The sequence below is a fragment of the Halichoeres trimaculatus genome, unplaced genomic scaffold (genome assembly GCF_033239565.1).
Source record: "Halichoeres trimaculatus isolate MK-OKI-2021-1 unplaced genomic scaffold, fHalTri1.1 fHalTri1_scaffold_2, whole genome shotgun sequence".
Classification (NCBI taxonomy): domain Eukaryota; kingdom Metazoa; phylum Chordata; class Actinopteri; order Labriformes; family Labridae; genus Halichoeres; species Halichoeres trimaculatus.
The window spans coordinates 40,072,138-40,090,639 of NW_027437180.1; the positions used below are offsets into that span (position 1 = coordinate 40,072,138).

The window sequence follows — 18,502 nt, forward strand, 5'->3', positions numbered from 1 at the left end:
TGGAACACAGAAGAGCTATGAAGCACAGGAACTTGCATACATCTACACTGTGTGGCATATTAATTGTCTTTCTTCGATTATATTGTTTTTATGATTGTCAGATGGCAAAATTGAAATCACAATTAAAATCCGATTAATTATCCAGCCCTACTGAGGAGACTGGGATGGAGTTAGAGAGAGACAGATAGAGGAGAGAGAGAGAAGTATAGGGGGGGGTGACAGAGAGAGAGGGATACACACACGCGCACACACACACAGAAAGGGAGAGAGAGAACCAGAACCAGACTCATGTTAGACATCTGAGGAGAGTGTGTTGCGGTTGGAGAGAGACAGATAGAGGAGAGAGAGTGGGAGAGAGAAGTATAGAGAGAAGGGGGGGGGGGGGGGGGGGGGTGTTGACAGAGAAAGAGGGATACACACACCCTCGATTAATTTTTCCAGTAGCTTCCTCAGCAGTCGTGTAATGCATGCCTTGGTTGTTGTGAGTGTCGTCATATGATGCCCTTTATATTTATATATATATATATATATATATATATATATATATATATATATATATATATATATATATATATATATATATATATATATAATCTTTGTCTCGGCCTATATATTTAATGCCTATATATAACATATCATATATCATATCATATAACATAATATAATATAATGTAATAAAATAAATGACATTAATAACACTTCTTACATTCTATGAACATTAAAATAAATGTTTTTTTACTTACTTTCATTATATTTTAAATTTATGTCCTGTGAATGAATACAATTTTCCTATTAGCCACACTTTTTTATCCTTCTGTTTGGCTGGGAATTTATGTCCTAAGTCTATAAGAATATTTACATGGGTAAATTGTAATCAAATGTTTACATTAACCAAACTGTTGATATGATATTTCATAAAATGACCCAAATTAAGGAGATTGTGCGTCAATGTGAAGTAACCTTAGTTTGTTCACAAGACATCTGCAGGAGACAGCCTGAGTTATAAGAACCTGAACAGGTCTGCTAAATATTAAAATAGGAGACAATACTTATGTATTGATGCATGAAGCAAAGCTTCACTCGAAAGCGAACATTTAATGCAGTTTCTTAAGGAAACAATGACCACAGGAGAAAAAGAGCTCTGCACCTGTGAGAGCTGACACGATGAGGAAACTGTACTCTCAGTCAGAATTTAAACCATTCTCATTTTTATTTTCTTTATCCAAAGCCCTTAGAGCCTTTAGACTCATAAAAACAAGCCACAATGCAAAAAAGCACATCAAACAAACATGATCAACATCAGTCATTTCATATCTCTTTTGCTTTGGGTTCATTACGGAAATGTGTCAGACACCTCATAATACTCAAACACTGATTAATATTATTCTTCTTAAAAGTCATACACAGTGTATTCATCATGCTTATTATTTACGTTCATATCACTTTAAAATGTCCGTGCTGCATTGCTTAATGAATATGTTTAAAAAGGGAACAGAAAAGGTTGTTTCCAGCTAAATTAGCTTTTATTTTCTATATTCAAACCATAAAACACATTTTGAAGAATTCTCTGAAGCATTACCATCAGATTCATTTGTTCAATCTCTTTTGCAGTACTGAAATGAAACTGAATTGTAATTGTTCATTTCAAAAATGTGGAAAGAAAGGAGGGAAAATATCTTGTAGTAACATGAAGTCAGTTATCTTTTATCACAAATGACTGGAAAGAAAGGAGGCTTTTGTTCATTCTGTACATTCATTCTTTTTGTAAAAGGTGCATATTTTCTTTCACTCAGGCATCACAATACATTTTCAACACAGGACAAAGAACTGATGCTTCATTTGCTGAACCAACCTGTGTTTCTGTCTGTAATCAAGTGCAGCCACTCTGAAGTGTCAGCAAAAACCTGCAGCAAACATACAAAGAAAACTGAAACAGGAGAGCATGACATTTTTGTGTGCTGAGCCACTTGAAACCAAAAACAACTGTGACTGAGATGAAAAGGGTCAAAGTTGATGTCAGTCTGACACGTCTGGTCTGATCTGAACAAAAGCTTTATATGAAAAGTCAAATGACACGAAAAAGTTCATCCCTTTAAGCCTGAGGTGACTTCACATGAATGTCTTCAGATTTTCTTCAGGACAAAATCTTCAAACTTAATGTGACACAGAGTGAAAAACAGAGGACGTAGATGACTCTGCAGTTCCACGACACACGTATCCATTACATGTCATTTAGAGGCAGTATGTGAAAAGAAATGAAACGTGTTAGGAGACTTAGAGTATGTTAGCCAGAGAGGAGCACTGCTCCAGTATCTTCAGTGTGACAATGTACTTGATAGCTTTTCTAAACCAGGGGTAGAACAAAGCGTATATGAGAGGGTTCAAACAGGAGTTAAAACACAGCAACAAGGTCACAAAGGTTGGGGGCAAAGCACTGCTAGAAAGATCGTATCCTGCTAGAGACAGGCAGTAATAAGGACAGAAAACCACCAGAAACACCAGAATCACCACACCCAGAGTCCTCGCTGCCTTTCTCTCTGACTTTTTCACAGTGACCTTAGCCCTAACAACTGCTGTCACTTGAACATGCGTCCGAATAGCACGAGCCTGAGACACAGCTGTTATGAAAACTCTGGAATACAGAATCACAATCACCAAACAGGGGCCCACAAAGGTGACCACAAGGTCCACGCTCCCAGACACAAAGTCAATCACCACCACACACTCCCCAAAGCAGGAGTTATATTTATCAGGCTGTGTGAGGTGCTCCTTCAGGATCAGCCCGTTATAGAGCAGAGAGCAGGCCCAGCACAAACACACACACAGCTCCACCCGGCTGCGTGTGATCTGGTTGGAGTACTGCAGAGGATAACAGATAGCTACGTGTCTATCGATGGATATGAGCACCATGTTCCCCACAGAGGCCGAGGTGATCGTGTAGCCGAAGATGTGCGACAGAGCGCACAAGAAATCTCCCAGCAGCCAGCAGGTTTCTATGAAGCGCACCGTGTACAAGGGCATCCCCAGCAGCCCCACCAGGAGGTCTGAGACAGCCAGCGAGAGCAGGAGCAGGTTGGTGGGGGTGTGGAGCTGCTTGAAGTGAGAGATGGAGATGATGACCAGCAGGTTGAGAACCACAGTGAGGACGGCGATGAAGGAGAGCAGAGCGTAGAGGAGGACGGCTTCAGTGTGAGGACGAGGCACGAAGCTGCAGGAGAGGTTCAGGAGCTGAGGGTAGCAGAGCTCAGCTTCCTGCTGGTCACCCATCATCCCCTCTCTGAGTGCTACAGATATGTTAGAGCTCACCTTACCCCAGAGTCCTCCTCTTCATCACTGCCCCTTCCTCTCCTCTCCCTTGATTATTGCATCCTCTCTGCTGTTGTCTGATGAAACTGTGACATGATGCAACATGACAGCAAGTTATGGAAACACTTCCAAAACCTTGACATACTGTTTATCCAGGTCAAAGAAGTGAGTGGATTGCAATGATATGCCAAGCAAAAACTGGCAAAACTTTAAAACTGTGAGTCTGAGTCAGAGGCTCCCACAGCTCAAGCCCCTGACCCCCAAAACAGTAACCCCCTGATGTGTGATCAGCTAACAGGAAAAACCAAAAACAGACAAAAAGACCTGGGATACTTAAAGTGATACTCCGGGATGGAACAAGTTGGGTCCTATCACAAGGTTTAGGGCAGAAATTACCCCTACAGCAGTGTTTTTGTGCAGCAGAAGCCCAGAGCGCTCACACCAAACACCCCCTCCCTGCTCGTCAGCCGATTTCCTCTGCACTCAGACGAGGCCTTTTACTACTTGACCAAAAACACAAATAAACGGACTCCCACCGAAAAAATCTGATATCAGTCTGCATTCACGCTTTATTTAGAGAATTTTCAGCGCGTTACTTTCACACAAAAACACCGCTAAATAAGGCTCTAGTTCTATTCGTGTCGTAAAAAGGGGTAATTTCTGCCCTAAACCTTGTAATCGGACCCAACTCGTTCCATCCCGGTGTATCACTTTAATTCAGATGACCGGTTGTTTGTATGAAAGTAAAACTCACAGGTTCTCTTGGCGTTGCCGGCAGGAGCCAAGTCCTGCTGGAAAATGAAGACTCCATGAAGATCGTCGGCAGATGAAGCATGACGTGCACCTCATGGTAAACGCCTGCGTTGAGTCTGGACTTTGGAGTCCACAGTGGACCAACAGCAGCAGCAGATGACATGACACTCAAAACCATCACTGACTGTGAAGACTTTACTCTGGACTTCAAGCAGCTTGGATTCTGGGCCTCTCAACTCCTCCAGACTCTGGGTCCTTGAGTCCCAAATGTAGTGAAAACCGCCTTTCACCTGAAAGAGGACTTTGGACCACTGAGCAAGAGTCCAGTTCTTTCCCTCCTTTAGCCCAGGTCAGACTCTTCTGACGTGGTCTCTGGTTCAGGAGTGGTTTGACACGTCTAATGAGACAACTGGAGTTGAACTCTTTGATCCATCTGTGCGTAGTGGCTCTTGCTGCTCAGACTCCAGACTCGGTCCACTTCTTGCGAAGTTGGTGGCCACCAAATAGGAAGTGCAGATGCATTCCTACTAAGGCAGTTGGATCCACTCTGCTCAAATACAGACCAACCAACGGCTTGGAGGACGAACTGGGATCTGGGAGTCCAAGGATTTCTTCAACAAGAAATGACCTCATCCTGATCCGTTTGTGGAGGGAAAACCACCACACGAGATCACAGGAGCTTCAGCAGCAGAGGTCAAACCAAACTGGGGTCCAGTGTTTAACCTGCTCTGTGTTTGGCCCACTTTAGATCATGGCTTAAGGTCCTACAAGGCTTTTAAGAGGCCCCTGATCAGTTAGCCCCAAGCACACAAGAACTAGAGGGGGAGAGAGAACCAGAACCAGACTCATGTTAGACAGACATCTGAGGAGAGTGTGTTGCGTTTGGAGAGAGACAGATAGAGGAGAGAGAGTGGGAGAGAGAAGTATAGAGAGAAGGGGGAGGGGGGGGGGTGTTGACAGAGAAAGAGGGATACACACACCCTCGATTAATTTTTCCAGTAGCTTCCTCAGCAGTCGTGTAATGCATGCCTTGGTAGTTGTGAGTGTTGTCATATGATGCCCTTTATATTTATATATATATATATATATATATATATATATATATATATATATATATATATATATATAATCTTTGTCTCAGCCTATATATTTAATGCCTATATATAACATATCATATATCATATCATATAACATAATATAATATAATGTAATAAAATAAATGACATTAATAACACTTCTTACATTCTATGAACATTAAAATAAATGTTTTTTTTACTTACTTTCATTATATTTTAAATTTATGTCCTGTGAATGAATACAATTTTCCTATTAGCCACACTTTTTTATCCTTCTGTTTGGCTGGGAATTTATGTCCTAAGTCTATAAAAATATTTACATGGGTAAATTGTAATCAAATGTTTACATTAACCAAACTGTTGATATGATATTTCATAGAATGACCCAAATTAAGGAGATTGTGCGTCAATGTGAAGTAACCTTAGTTTGTTCACAAGACATCTGCAGGAGACAGCCTGAGTTATAAGAACCTGAACAGGTCTGCTAAATATTAAAATAGGAGACAATATTTATGTATTGATGCATGAAGCAAAGCTTCACTCGAAAGCGAACATTTAATGCAGTTTCTTAAGGAAACAATGACCACAGGAGAAAAAGAGCTCTGCACCTGTGAGAGCTGACACGATGAGGAAACTGTACTCTCAGTCAGAATTTAAACCATTTTCATTTTTATTTTCTTTATCCAAAGCCCTTAGAGCCTTTAGACTCATAAAAACAAGCCACAATGCAAAAAAGCACATCAAACAAACATGATCAACATCAGTCATTTCATATCTCTTTTGCTTTGGGTTCATTACGGAAATGTGTCAGACACCTCATAATACTCAAACACTGATTAATATTATTCTTCTTAAAAGTCATACACAGTGTATTCATCATGCTTATTATTTACGTTCATATCACTTTAAAATGTTCGTGCTGCATTGCTTAATGAATATGTTTAAAAAGGGAACAGAAAAGGTTGATTCCAGCTAAATTAGCTTTTATTTTCTATATTCAAACCATAAAACACATTTTAAAGAATTTTCTGAAGCATTACCATCAGATTCATTTGTTCAATCTCTTTTGCAGTACTGAAATGAAACTGAATTGTAATTGTTCATTTCAAAAATGTGGAAAGAAAGGAGGGAAAATATCTTCTAATAACATGAAGTCAGTTATCTTTTGTCACAAATGACTGGAAAGAAAGGAGGCTTTTGTTCATTCTGTACATTCATTCATTTTGTAAAAGGTGCATATTTTCTTTCACTCAGGCATCACAATACATTTTCAACACAGGACAAAGAACTGATGCTTCATTTGCTGAACCAACCTGTGTTTCTGTCTGTAATCAAGTGCAGCCACTCTGAAGTGTCAGCAAAAACCTGCAGCAAACATACAAAGAAAACTGAAACAGGAGAGCATGACATTTTTGTGTGCTGAGCCACTTGAAACCAAAAACAACTGTGACTGAGATGAAAAGGGTCAAAGTTGATGTCAGTCTGACACGTCTGGTCTGATCTGAACAAAAGCTTTATATGAAAAGTCAAATGACACGAAAAAGTTCATCCCTTTAAGCCTGAGGTGACTTCACATGAATGTCTTCAGATTTTCTTCAGGACAAAATCTTCAAACTTAATGTGACACAGAGTGAAAAACAGAGGACGTAGATGACTCTGCAGTTCCACGACACACGTATCCATTACATGTCATTTAGAGGCAGTATGTGAAAAGAAATGAAACGTGTTAGGAGACTTAGAGTATGTTAGCCAGAGAGGAGCACTGCTCCAGTATCTTCAGTGTGACAATGTACTTGATAGCTTTTCTAAACCAGGGGTAGAACAAAGCGTATATGAGAGGGTTCAAACAGGAGTTAAAACACAGCAACCAGACCACAAAGGTTGGGGGCAAAGCACTGCTAGAAAGATCGTATCCTGCTAGAGACAGGCAGTAATAAGGACAGAAAGTTGTCAGAAACACCAGAATCACCACACCCAGAGTCCTCGCTGCCTTTCTCTCTGACTTCTTCGCAGTGACCTTAGCCCTACCAACCGCAGTCACTGGAACATGAGTCTGAATAGCACGAGCCTGAGACACAGCTGTTATGAAAACTCTCAAATACAGAATCACAATCACCAAACAGGGGCCCACAAAGGTGACCACAAGGTCCACGCTCCCAGACACAAAGTCAGTCACCACCACACACTCCCCAAAGCAGGAATTATATTTATCAGGCTGTGTGAGGTGCTCCTTCAGGATCAGCCCGTTATAGAGCAGAGAGCAGGCCCAGCACACACACACACACAGCTCCACCCGGCTGCGTGTGATCTGGTTGGAGTACTGCAGAGGATAACAGATAGCTACGTGTCTATCGATGGATATGAGCACCATGTTCCCCACAGAGGCCGAGGCGATCGTGTAGCCGAAGATGTGCGACAGAGCGCACAAGAAATCTCCCAGCGGCCAGCAGGTGTCTATGAAGCGCACCGTGTACAAGGGCATCCCCAGCACCCCCACCAGGAGGTCTGAGACAGCCAGCGAGAGCAGGAGCAGGTTGGTGGGGGTGTGGAGCTGCTTGAAGTGAGAGATGGAGATGATGACCAGCAGGTTGAGAACCACAGTGAGGACGGTGATGAAGGAGAGCAGAGCACAGAGGAGGACGGCTTCAGTGTGAGGACGAGGCACGAAGCTGCAGGAGAGGTTCAGGAGCTGAGGGTAGCAGAGCTCAGCTTCCTGCTGGTCACCCATCATCCCCTCTCTGAGTGCTACAGATATGTTAGAGCTCACCTTACCCCAGAGTCCTCCTCTTCATCACTGCCCCTTCCTCTCCTCTCCCTTGATCATTGCATCCTCTCTGCTGTTGTCTGATGAAACTGTGACATGATGCAACATGACAGCAAGTTATGGAAACACTTCCAAAACTTTGACATACTGTTTATCCAGGTCAAAGAAGTGAGTGGATTGCAATGATATGCCAAGCAAAAACTGGCAAAACTTTAAAACTGTGAGTCTGAGTCAGAGGCTCCCACAGCTCAAGCCCCTGACCCCCAAAACAGTAACCCCCTGATGTGTGATCAGCTAACAGGAAAAACCAAAAACAGACAAAAAGACCTGGGATACTTAAAGTGATACTCCGGGATGGAACAAGTTGGGTCCTATCACAAAGTTTAGGGCAGAAATTACCCCTACAGCAGTGTTTTTGTGCAGCAGAAGCCCAGAGCGCTCGCACCAAACACCCCCTCCCTGCTCCTCTGCCGGTTTCCTCTGCACTCAGACGGGGCCATATTTTACTTGACCAAAAACACAAATAAACGAACTCCCACCAAAAAATCTGATATCGGTCTGCATTCACGCTTTATTTAGAGAATTTTCAGCGCGTTACTTTCACACAAAAACACCGCTAAATAAGGCTCTAGTTCTATTCGTGTCGTAAAAAGGGGTAATTTCTGCCCTAAACCTTGTAATCGGACCCAACTCGTTCCATCCCGGTGTATCACTTTAATTCAGATGACCGGTTGTTTGTATGAAAGTAAAAATCACAGGTTCTCTTGGCGTTGCCGGCAGGAGCCAAGTCCTGCTGGAAAATGAAGACTCCATGAAGATCGTCGGCAGATGAAGCATGAAGGGCACCTCATGGTAAACGTCCGCGTTGAGTCTGGACTTTGGAGTCCACAGTGGACCAACAGCAGAAGCAGATGACACGACACTCAAAACCATCCCTGACTGTGAAGACTTTACTCTGGACTTCAAGCAGCTTGGATTCTGGGCCTCTCAACTCCTCCAGACTCTGGGTCCTTGAGTCCCAAATGTAGTGAAAACCGCCTTTCACCTGAAAGAGGACTTTGGACCACTGAGCAAGAGTCCAGTTCTTTCCCTCCTTTAGCCCAGGTCAGACTCTTCTGACGTGGTCTCTGGTTCAGGAGTGGTTTGACACGTCTAATGAGACAACTGGAGTTGAACTCTTTGATCCATCTGTGCGTAGTGGCTCTTGCTGCTCAGACTCCAGACTCGGTCCACTTCTTGCGAAGTTGGTGGCCACCAAATAGGAAGTGCAGATGCATTCCTACTAAGGCAGTTGGATCCACTCTGCTCAAATACAGACCAACCAACGGCTTGGAGGACGAACTGGGATCTGGGAGTCCAAGGATTTCTTCAACAAGAAATGACCTCATCCTGATCCGTTTGTGGAGGGAAAACCACCACACGAGATCACAGGAGCTTCAGCAGCAGAGGTCAAACCAAACTGGGGTCCAGTGTTTAACCTGCTCTGTGTTTGGCCCACTTTAGATCATGGCTTAAGGTCCTACAAGGCTTTTAAGAGGCCCCTGATCAGTTTGCCCCAAGCACACAAGAACTGGACCACTAAGAACTGGAAGAAGATTCTGGGGTCAGATGAGTCCAGGTCCTAGCTTCATCTCTTTCCTGCAAATGTGAAGGGGCATAGAAGACCAGGCCAAGCAGCAGGTACAGGACCTACTGTCAACATGGACAAGGCTGAGGATGGGTACGAGTAATCGAGTACTCGCTGTTCACCCCATTATTCGAGTTCATTTTGTGACTTGCCCACCTGTGCAAGCGCTGCCTTTGGAGACATAGCTTGAACACACACAGCTTTACATGTGTGACCCTGTGTTCTGTCTCTAAGTAAAGGTACTAGTAGGAGACTTATTAATGGGATTCAAACTCAGGACTTCTCAGGCCACAGCTTTAGCACACTGATTTCAGCGAAAACTGTTTTATGGCAGCTATGGCAACTCTCTAAGCGCATGCTATTACTGTTGTACTAAACCTGGGACATGTCAGTCAAGACAAATGTTGTCTGGAAGTACTTTGACAAAAATGATTAAAGTCCGTGTAAAGCAGAAATAAATTTGTGTTATTAGTTTGTCACAGCAAAGAAACATGTCATTGACCACTGAGCCAAATTTGAAAGATTAAAAAAAAAAAGTTAAGTATATAAAATTAGGTCTCAAAATCATGAAAAAACAAGCACTTCTCTCTGCTGTGCGACGCTGGGGGTGTGTCAGTTGGCAGCGATGAAACCACGACCACACGCAGAGAGAGGCGCCTCCCTGTAACTGTGATGGTGACAGCTACAGTGACAATGGAAGCTAGCGCTAGCAGCCTCATCAGACGGATCCAGCCCTACCTGTTTGAGCCATCAGAGCCAGAAACTGGTGCTGAGTCATACAGTGATAGTGCTCAACTTCCTTCCTCACAGTGTCATGCTGCATGCGCACAGAAAATGACAACTGACGACGCATTGCCTCCGTCTGAGCCAGCTGCTCCCTTCTCTCAGTATAAAAACAACCAATGTAACGGAAAAAGAAAAGCGCTAACGGCGCTCATTTTTGGTGGCCCTCGGTCGGTGTTCTACATTACACACAAACGTAAAACCCCAGTCTACATGTAAACCCTTGTCATAGCTATATTGGTGAGCATAAAATATTACCATGGGACTACCACTGTGTTTTCAGATGGACTCAGCCCAGAGAACGAGGCAAAATCATGCCGTGATTACATACAGTTACATTTGCTAACATTACATTGGTGTGATGCATGATGTAAAATCCCTCTCAGGATTTGCACCTTCAACAAAATGCATTTAATTGCCCAAATTTACAATATTCATAACATAAACACACACTTACACTCTCTGGCTCATTAAATCCTGAACACAGAAACTCTAAAATATGTTTGTGAAGCCTAGCCCCACAATTAAACTCTAAATGGTGGACTGGCTTCTATATGTTGTAAGGGACTTCATTTAGGACCTATTAAAGGTGTTTAGAAGAAAATGTCTGATTTTGCTTTAAGTTAATGTGCAGTGACAGATATGTAGGGATGGGTACCGAATTAGCTACTTTTATAGGTACCGACAGATTCTGTCGTAAGTACTGGGTACTGATTCACGTAAAATCAGAAGGTTCAACATTTGGGTACCTAAACTTACCCTTGTGACTGTGAGGGAGTGGAAGAGTAGGCGATTTTCCATGCTGGACATGAACACAGCATTCTAAATACATTTTTCTATTATTCAAACAAATAGATATTTTTTACCACATAAACACAAAAAAACTAAACAAAAATTGGTACCGTTGAGCAGGCCAGCTGGGCCTTGGCTGGGCCCAGGCATACGATTCAGGAGGTGTGTAGATCAAGTGTTTATGAGCACATTGGCTGCACCGCAAACTGACAGACAACAATGATAACAGATGTATTCTAAGTGGAAATTATCAGGCCTGTAGTCCACAGAGTGGATCCTTGCTGCTTCAGACAGTGGAGGATGCATCCTCTTGCGCAAAATGGGTCTCCCCAGGAATCATGGAGCCCCACGCACATCCCGTGTAAAATGCAGGATCGCTATTATTAGGTCCCCCTCTAGCTTTACCATGATGGTCTCTCTCTTCGCTCTCACGGTAGCCTGGCTCTGAGTCTGACCCTCCGCTCTGGGGCAGCAGGCAGCAGGTAAACACAACCGTTTGTCCCCTCCTGTCGGCGGGCGTACCCATCCTTGCAGATATGTGGGTTAAGCTTGTAAACCACGGAATAACTCATTTGATGTTTCACCACAGGCGCTCAAAACACAAGGCGAAAAAAAAAAAAAAGATAGGTGGTGCTCCCATTAAGGTTAGTGGAAGGTTGAGGCTTCAGAGAGCTGATGGCCTGTTTCGGGAACAACATCTATGGGAGTGGAAAAGATGTACGTAATGACTTTTACCGTCTGGGAGGTTCATGTCAAACGAACCCTATTTGTGTTAGCGGTTGAAATAAATACAGAGATAATCTGTGTCTGTGATGGTACATTGAACTCTGACAGGAACTGAACCATTCTCCAAACCTACATGCTCCCTTCTGCACATGCCCTGTTCTGTCCAGGTCAAAACTGGATGTTTCAACAAGACAATGGTCCTCACCACACATCCAGGAGAACTTGGCAGCAGGAGCACAGGATCCAGGTCTATGGGCTGCCCCCTAAGTGAATGTATTGGTTAACTGCAATGCCAACGTAAACGACGCAAGGTCGTAAAGGTCTGTTTCAAAGCATAAACCAAAGAATTTAGAAGAATTCAAGCAGGAATTCAAGAGGAATGGGACAAGACGACCTCTCAATAGGGTGAAAGGTTGGTGAGGAACACGCCAGCCAGGATCAGAGCTCTGCTGTGTGACTGCCAAACATGTCTGATGATGTGATGGTTCATGTGCTTCTTGTTCAGTTTTGAATTCATTCTGTTATTTGTCGACTTTGGTACCGACAATGTCGAGAACTGACTGTTCAAGAATTTATTTTTGTAAGTTTTTCTTGTAAACAACAAAAAGTTTATCATCTGTACTTGTGTATTTCTGATGCAGCCACACCATTTGAAACACAAAAAAAGCTTTTATACAAATATTTCAAGATAATCTTTAAGATAGAGTCAAGTTTTAAGGGCATCCAAAGACTTTTTCCCTCCACGGTAAAGTCTTTCAGTAACCACCTGGTCCATCCTCAGGTCAGGTCACCGCCACACGTTGTTTTCGACCATGTACGGTCATAGGGGTGTGGTTGCATCATGCTGTTGTTGAAGCATCTTCATTAACACCTCTGACTGGGATCCACTTGTGGTTAAAGTGTGATCATCATTCCTAACATGTCCCTCTGCTTCACAGCACCTTTAGACATCATGTTTGTTTTCTCAGAGGTTCCCCGAGGGGCTGCTGACTTCGGCAAGTGTTTGTGTGCTTTGAAAATGTTATACTTTTGTTTTTAATGACTAGTGAAACTTAGTAAAGGGGGAATAGACTGTTTTTGTTGTTGTTGAGTTGGTTTCTTTTTTGGACTTGAGGCTGTTTTTTCCAGGAGCGGCTTCTTTACAACTTCTTCTTTAACATCAACAGCAGCTTGATTTATTAGTTGTTTGGCAGATTTAGCTTCAAAATCTGCCCAAATATATGGTGTTGAAATGTGTGAAAAATAAAACTGATCAGGGCAGAGATGGCCTTGCAGTTTAGGTCGCGCCCCATAAGGTTCGGCCTGGAACGGGTGAGCAGTTTGAGTCCAGCCTGTGGCCTGTTTCATGCATGTCACTCCCCACTCTTGCCCCCTTTCCTACCTGATCCACTCTCCTCCACTATCTCATTAAAGGCATAAATAAGTCACAAAATAACTTTAAATAAATAAATCAAACTGATAAAAGTTGTGGATCTGATTCTGTTGTGAAACTTGAAAAGAGGATTTTTGTTATTGATCTCATCACTGAAGGATGTTTGTCAAATTGTTTCTTGCCTTAATTAATCATCTCATGTGATGACCTGGTGGTGTTAAACCCTAGCTCAGCCGGACTCCAGCAGTTGTTGAATGTGTGTTCTGTGTATGGTGAACAACATGATATACAACACAACCCTGCTAAAAGTGTCATCATGGTTTGTAGAACTAAGGAGGACAAGTTTCCTGTTTTTACATTATCTGGGGCTTCTGTAAAAGTATGTGATACTGTCAAATACCTCGGACACATCATGACTGATCGTCTATCGGATGATGAGGACATGTATCGCCAGTGCCGGCTGTTATACGCTCAAGCAAACATTCTGGTGCGAAGATTTTCCTGTTGCTCTGTAGAAGTGAAATTGACTCTTTTTAGAGCATATTGTTCCTCTCTGTACACGGCACGTCTGTGGGTGAGCTATAAAAAGGCCAGCTACAAAAGACTTATGGTGGCATATAATGATGCACTCGGGCTTCTCCTAAAAAAGCCGAGATGGACCAGCGCTAGTGACCTTTTTGTGTCTAGCCAGGTTAATGCTTTGCTTGCTGTCCTGAGAAATTTGATGTTTAAATTCATAAATCGTCTGAATGACTCTGTTAATGTGGTGATTTTGTATTGTTCCAGCCCTGTATATAGCAATGTAAGATACTTATCTGTGTTTTGGAAGCACTGGTATGACTGCCTCTTGAAAGTTTAGAGGTTTTAATTGTTTTAATTGTTTGTGTGTTGTGTTTTTTTTTTAGTTTCTGTAGTGTGGACCATGAGTCTGGAATAAAGTTTATCTATCTATCTATCTATCTATCTATCTATCTATCTATCTATCTATCTATCTATCTATCTATCTATCTATCTATTTAAAGGTTTCCTGCAGCCGTTAAACAAGTGACTAATAGGAGTCCCTGGCGCGCACCCTCGCCAACAGGACATCGAACTGAGCCCTGGTCAGTCTGAAGTACCGCCGAAAGCGGCCATCATCCAGCCGGAGTTCCTGCAGAAGGTGGTGAAACTCACCGTGCTGCAGGCGTCTCTGCAGGCGTCTCTGCAGGAACGGGTGAACCCAAAAACGTCAACGTTTGGCCCAACGACACATCTGGGATCTCCAAAGCAGATACAAGTTGGGGACACACTTACCTCGTCCATGATTGTGAAGTCACTGAATGGGCGGGCCAGGTTTTGCCAATCGAGCAGACTCTCTACTCCGCATGCGCAGTACCGTGCTAACGCACGTTCGACCCTCAGCTTGTCAAAATAGTCCAGCAGCGAGACTCGGGCGTTCACGCGGTGCGTGACAGGCCATTCGCGCGAATAAATTTGCGTGTTGGTGTGGCCGCGACTTAATGGTACCTCCACACCAAACGCATATTTGGGGCGCGATTACATACAAAGTCAATGCAAAGATGCGTTTAGACGCCGATTTGCCTCGGCTGGCGCGTTTGGGGCTTTTGGCGCGGCTTGTTCTGGGTGTTTGTGCGTTTGTGCGGCAGACGTGAATTCGCTCGAGTTTAAAATATTGAACTTTTGACTCAAATTCCCGTGAAGGCTGTGCCGTGGCCGCCAATCAGCGATGACATTCCCCCATGACGGCATTGATTTAATGACGTTGGCGGGGAACCACCACCTGCTTCGGCTCCAACTCTGCCAGAAGATGGAGGAGAAAATAATCTGTGTGGCGTGTTATTATCCAGAGTTATACGATACGACTTGTGTACTCTACAGAGAGCAGGAAACAGGAGCAGGCTTGGCTAAAAGTCACTGAGGAGACAGGTTTTGAAGGTAAGTTCTGTAAACATTCGTTCCCAGCTGGATCTGCCTGCTCGGGTCATCACTGAGTCCGACTGTGTTTTCCTCAGTGGAGTTTTGAGCCTGATAGAGAGGAGGGAGGAGCGGGGCAGGGCCAGAGCGAGGGAAAAGATGGAAGTTCTCTGTGCTCCTCTCTTCCCTTGACCCCTTCATTACCCCAAGGGAGACCTCTGGGAACATGGGTCGGGGTTTGGGGGTCAGGGGTTTGGATGGTCGGAGGTTTGGAGGGTCCAGGATGAGATTGCAGGGAACAGCCAGGTAGGGCTGGTGGTTTACCAGGGAGAGGAAGCAGGCATTGATTGTGATCAATGCTCGTCGTGCTTTTGAAACCACAGCTCATTGTTTTTCAGCTGCTCTTTCGGTCTTTAAATGAACGGGCTCTCTACTCTGCATGCGCAGTGCCGTGCTAATGACAGGCGATTCGCGCGTATAAATTCGCGAGTTCGCGTTTGGTGTGGCCGCACCATAAGAGCTTGTGTTAAAAAAGGGCCATTCTGCTAAAATTTAAGCAAAATCATCTTGGTTGTGATGGCATTTTGTAACCATAAGTGTCTGTGCTTCATGGCACTGACTAGCTGTGTGTGCTACGCGGCACGGGCCGGCTGTCAATGCTCTACAGCAGGGATCTCCAACTCCTACCCTGGAGGTCTGAAAAACTCCACCAGCTGATTTCACCGATTACCTCACCTTCAAGCAGAGAGCAGGGACTAATCAGTGAAATCAGCTGGTGGAGTTTTTTGGTTGGAAAGAAAACCTGCAGCCTCTCGGACCTCCATGGTAAGAGTTGGAGATCCCTGCTCTACGGCAGTGGTTCTTAAACATTTTTTTTTAGAGATGTACCCCCTGTAAAATGTTACTTTCTGCCAAGTTCCCCCTAAAAAAGCACAAAGCAGTTTTGGTTGAGAAAACATACAAACAAACAAAAAAACATAAAACACAGAGCTGTAATATTAGTGTCTGATTTATGAAAAATTATTTATCAATAACAGTGTTAACCCTAATAATTGTGACCAAATAGGCAAAACAAATTATAACTACATCAACTGTAAAATCAAAATAACTAAAGACTAATTGAAAAGAAAAGATTTGTGCACATAATTGTCAACTTAAAGTGCCCGCTTTCAGTATCAAAATAAAGGTCTGTTATCAAACCAAAGTTAGTGACTCAACTAAAGTAAAACCTTTTTTTTTTACAAAAAGGGCACAACATAAGTTTTTAATGAAAAGTTTGCTGAAGATGCTCATGCTACTGTTGGCTAATTTCTCCCTGCAGAAAAATCTGAAGGCCTTGGCTGGGTTACAATTTGTGGATGTAAATCCTATGAAAGTGTGTTTTTCTACTGACTGCCTTTTGCTGTTTCAGGTTGAACTTTCTTTACCATGGGTCTTTCTGTGTTTTCACAGCACTCACCGGCCACTTTATCAGGTAGACCTTGCTAGTACCAGGTTGGACCCCCTTTTGCCTCCAGAACTGCCTTAATCCTTGGTGGCAAAGATTCAACAAGGACCTGGAAACCTTCCTCAGAGAGTTTGCTCCATATTGACATGATAGCATCACACAGTTGCTGCGACGTCGTCTGAACATCCATGATGAGAATCTCCCGTTCCACCACATCCCAAAGGTGCTCTATTGGATTGAGATCTGGGGACTGTGGAGGACATTTGAGTACAGGGAACTCATTTTCATGTTGAAGAAAGCAGTCTGAGATGATTCCAGCTTTATGACATGGAGCGTTATCCTGCTGGAAGTAGCCATCAGAAGATGGTACACTGTGCTCATAACAAGGTTATAATAGTTAACTAAAACGAAACTAAAAACGAAAACTAAAATTTAAAATACATTGCAGTTAACTCAAACTAATAAACACTAGAAAAGAAAACAAAAACGATAAGTAAACCAAAACTGTATCTTGTGCTCAGAAAACTAACTGAAACTAACTGAAATTAAAGACAAAATGTCCTTCGTTATTGTTTTTGACAATATTAACAGCCTTTAGGATTTAAATTAATCCGACACATTTTCCCAACCAATTTTACGACACTTTTCGGCAGTTGTCAGTGCCGCACAACTCCATCATAGCGACGAACTGGGACGTGCTTGTTTACTGCACTGACTGGCTGTGTGCTGTGCTGTGACCAAACGTAGAGGAGCAACGAATCAGAGCATCTGTAACAGTTTAATTGTTACAGAGTCCAAGTTTCCAATTATTTAAGTTTATATTACATTGTTTTATATAATTTATGTTTATATTATTTCCATTCGATTAATGTTAACATTATTTTATATAATTTATGTTTTTATTTTTTTTTTAATATTAAGTTTACATTATTTTCATGTGTTGAAGGCAGCAGCCAACAGTTCAGTATCAGCATTGACTGAGCAGTGAGCTCTATGTTGGACTTGAAATTAAACAGTATGACAAAATATTTACTCTGACCTTTTTGAATCCTGCACCTGGTTAATAAGGTATGAAAAACTAAAAGTAAACTGAAACTAAACTAAAACTAAGCCTTGTTGCAAAAATCAAAACTAAATAAAAACTAGAATGCCCGCTCTAAAACTAATTAAAACTAAACTGTAATGGAAAATAAAATGTCAAAACTAACTGAAACTAAACTATAATGACAAATTCAAAACTATTATAACCTTGGCTCATAAAGGGAAGGACATGGTCAGCAACAATACTCAGGTAGGCTGTGGATTTTTTTTTTTCTTTCCTTTTTTTTTTCTTTTTCCTTTTTTTCCCTTTTTTCCTCTTATTTTTTCTCTTTTTTTCTTTTCTCGATTTTTTTTCTTCTTTTTTCTTTTTCCTTTTTCTTTCTTTTTCCCTTTTCTCTTTTTTTTCTTTTTTTCTTTTTTTTTCTTTTTTTTTTCTTTTTTTTCTGTGGACTTTAAACCATGCTCAGTTGGTACTAAGGGGCCCAAAGTGAGCCAAGAAAATCTCCCCCACACCATTACACCAGCAGCAGCAGCCTGAACCGTTGATACAAGGCAGGATGGATCCATGCTTTCATGTTGTTGAGGCCAAATTCCGAGCCTACCATCTGAATGTGGAGCAGAAATCCAGACTCATCAGACCAGGCAACGTTTCTCCAATCTTCTATTGTCCAGTTTTGGTGTTGCTGTGTGAATTGTAGCCTCAGTTTCCTGTTCTTAGCTGACAGGAGGGTCACCCGGTGTGGTCTTCTGCTGCTGTAGCCCATCTGCCTCAAGGTTGGACGTGTTGTGTGTTCAGAGATGCTCTTCTGCAGACCTCGGTTGTAACCAGTGGTTATTTGAGTTACTGTTGTCTTTCTATCAGCTCCAACCAGTCTGTCCATTCTCCTCTGACCTCTGGCAT

The 18,502-nt window shown here is 42.7% G+C and overlaps 2 protein-coding genes across 2 annotated transcripts; both read right to left on the bottom strand.

Annotated features, from left to right (window-relative positions):
• Positions 1–2,274: 2,274 nt before the first annotated feature.
• LOC141810665 (trace amine-associated receptor 8a-like) lies at positions 2,275–3,270 on the bottom strand. The gene has a single exon (XM_074698411.1). It carries the CDS (start codon positions 3,268–3,270, stop codon positions 2,275–2,277), a length of 996 nt encoding a protein of 331 aa, XP_074554512.1.
• A 3,600-nt stretch (positions 3,271–6,870) lies between these two features.
• On the bottom strand, positions 6,871–7,866 carry LOC141784417 (trace amine-associated receptor 13c-like). Its single transcript, XM_074662256.1, has one exon. It carries the CDS (start codon positions 7,864–7,866, stop codon positions 6,871–6,873), a length of 996 nt encoding a protein of 331 aa, XP_074518357.1.
• Positions 7,867–18,502: the final 10,636 nt, after the last annotated feature.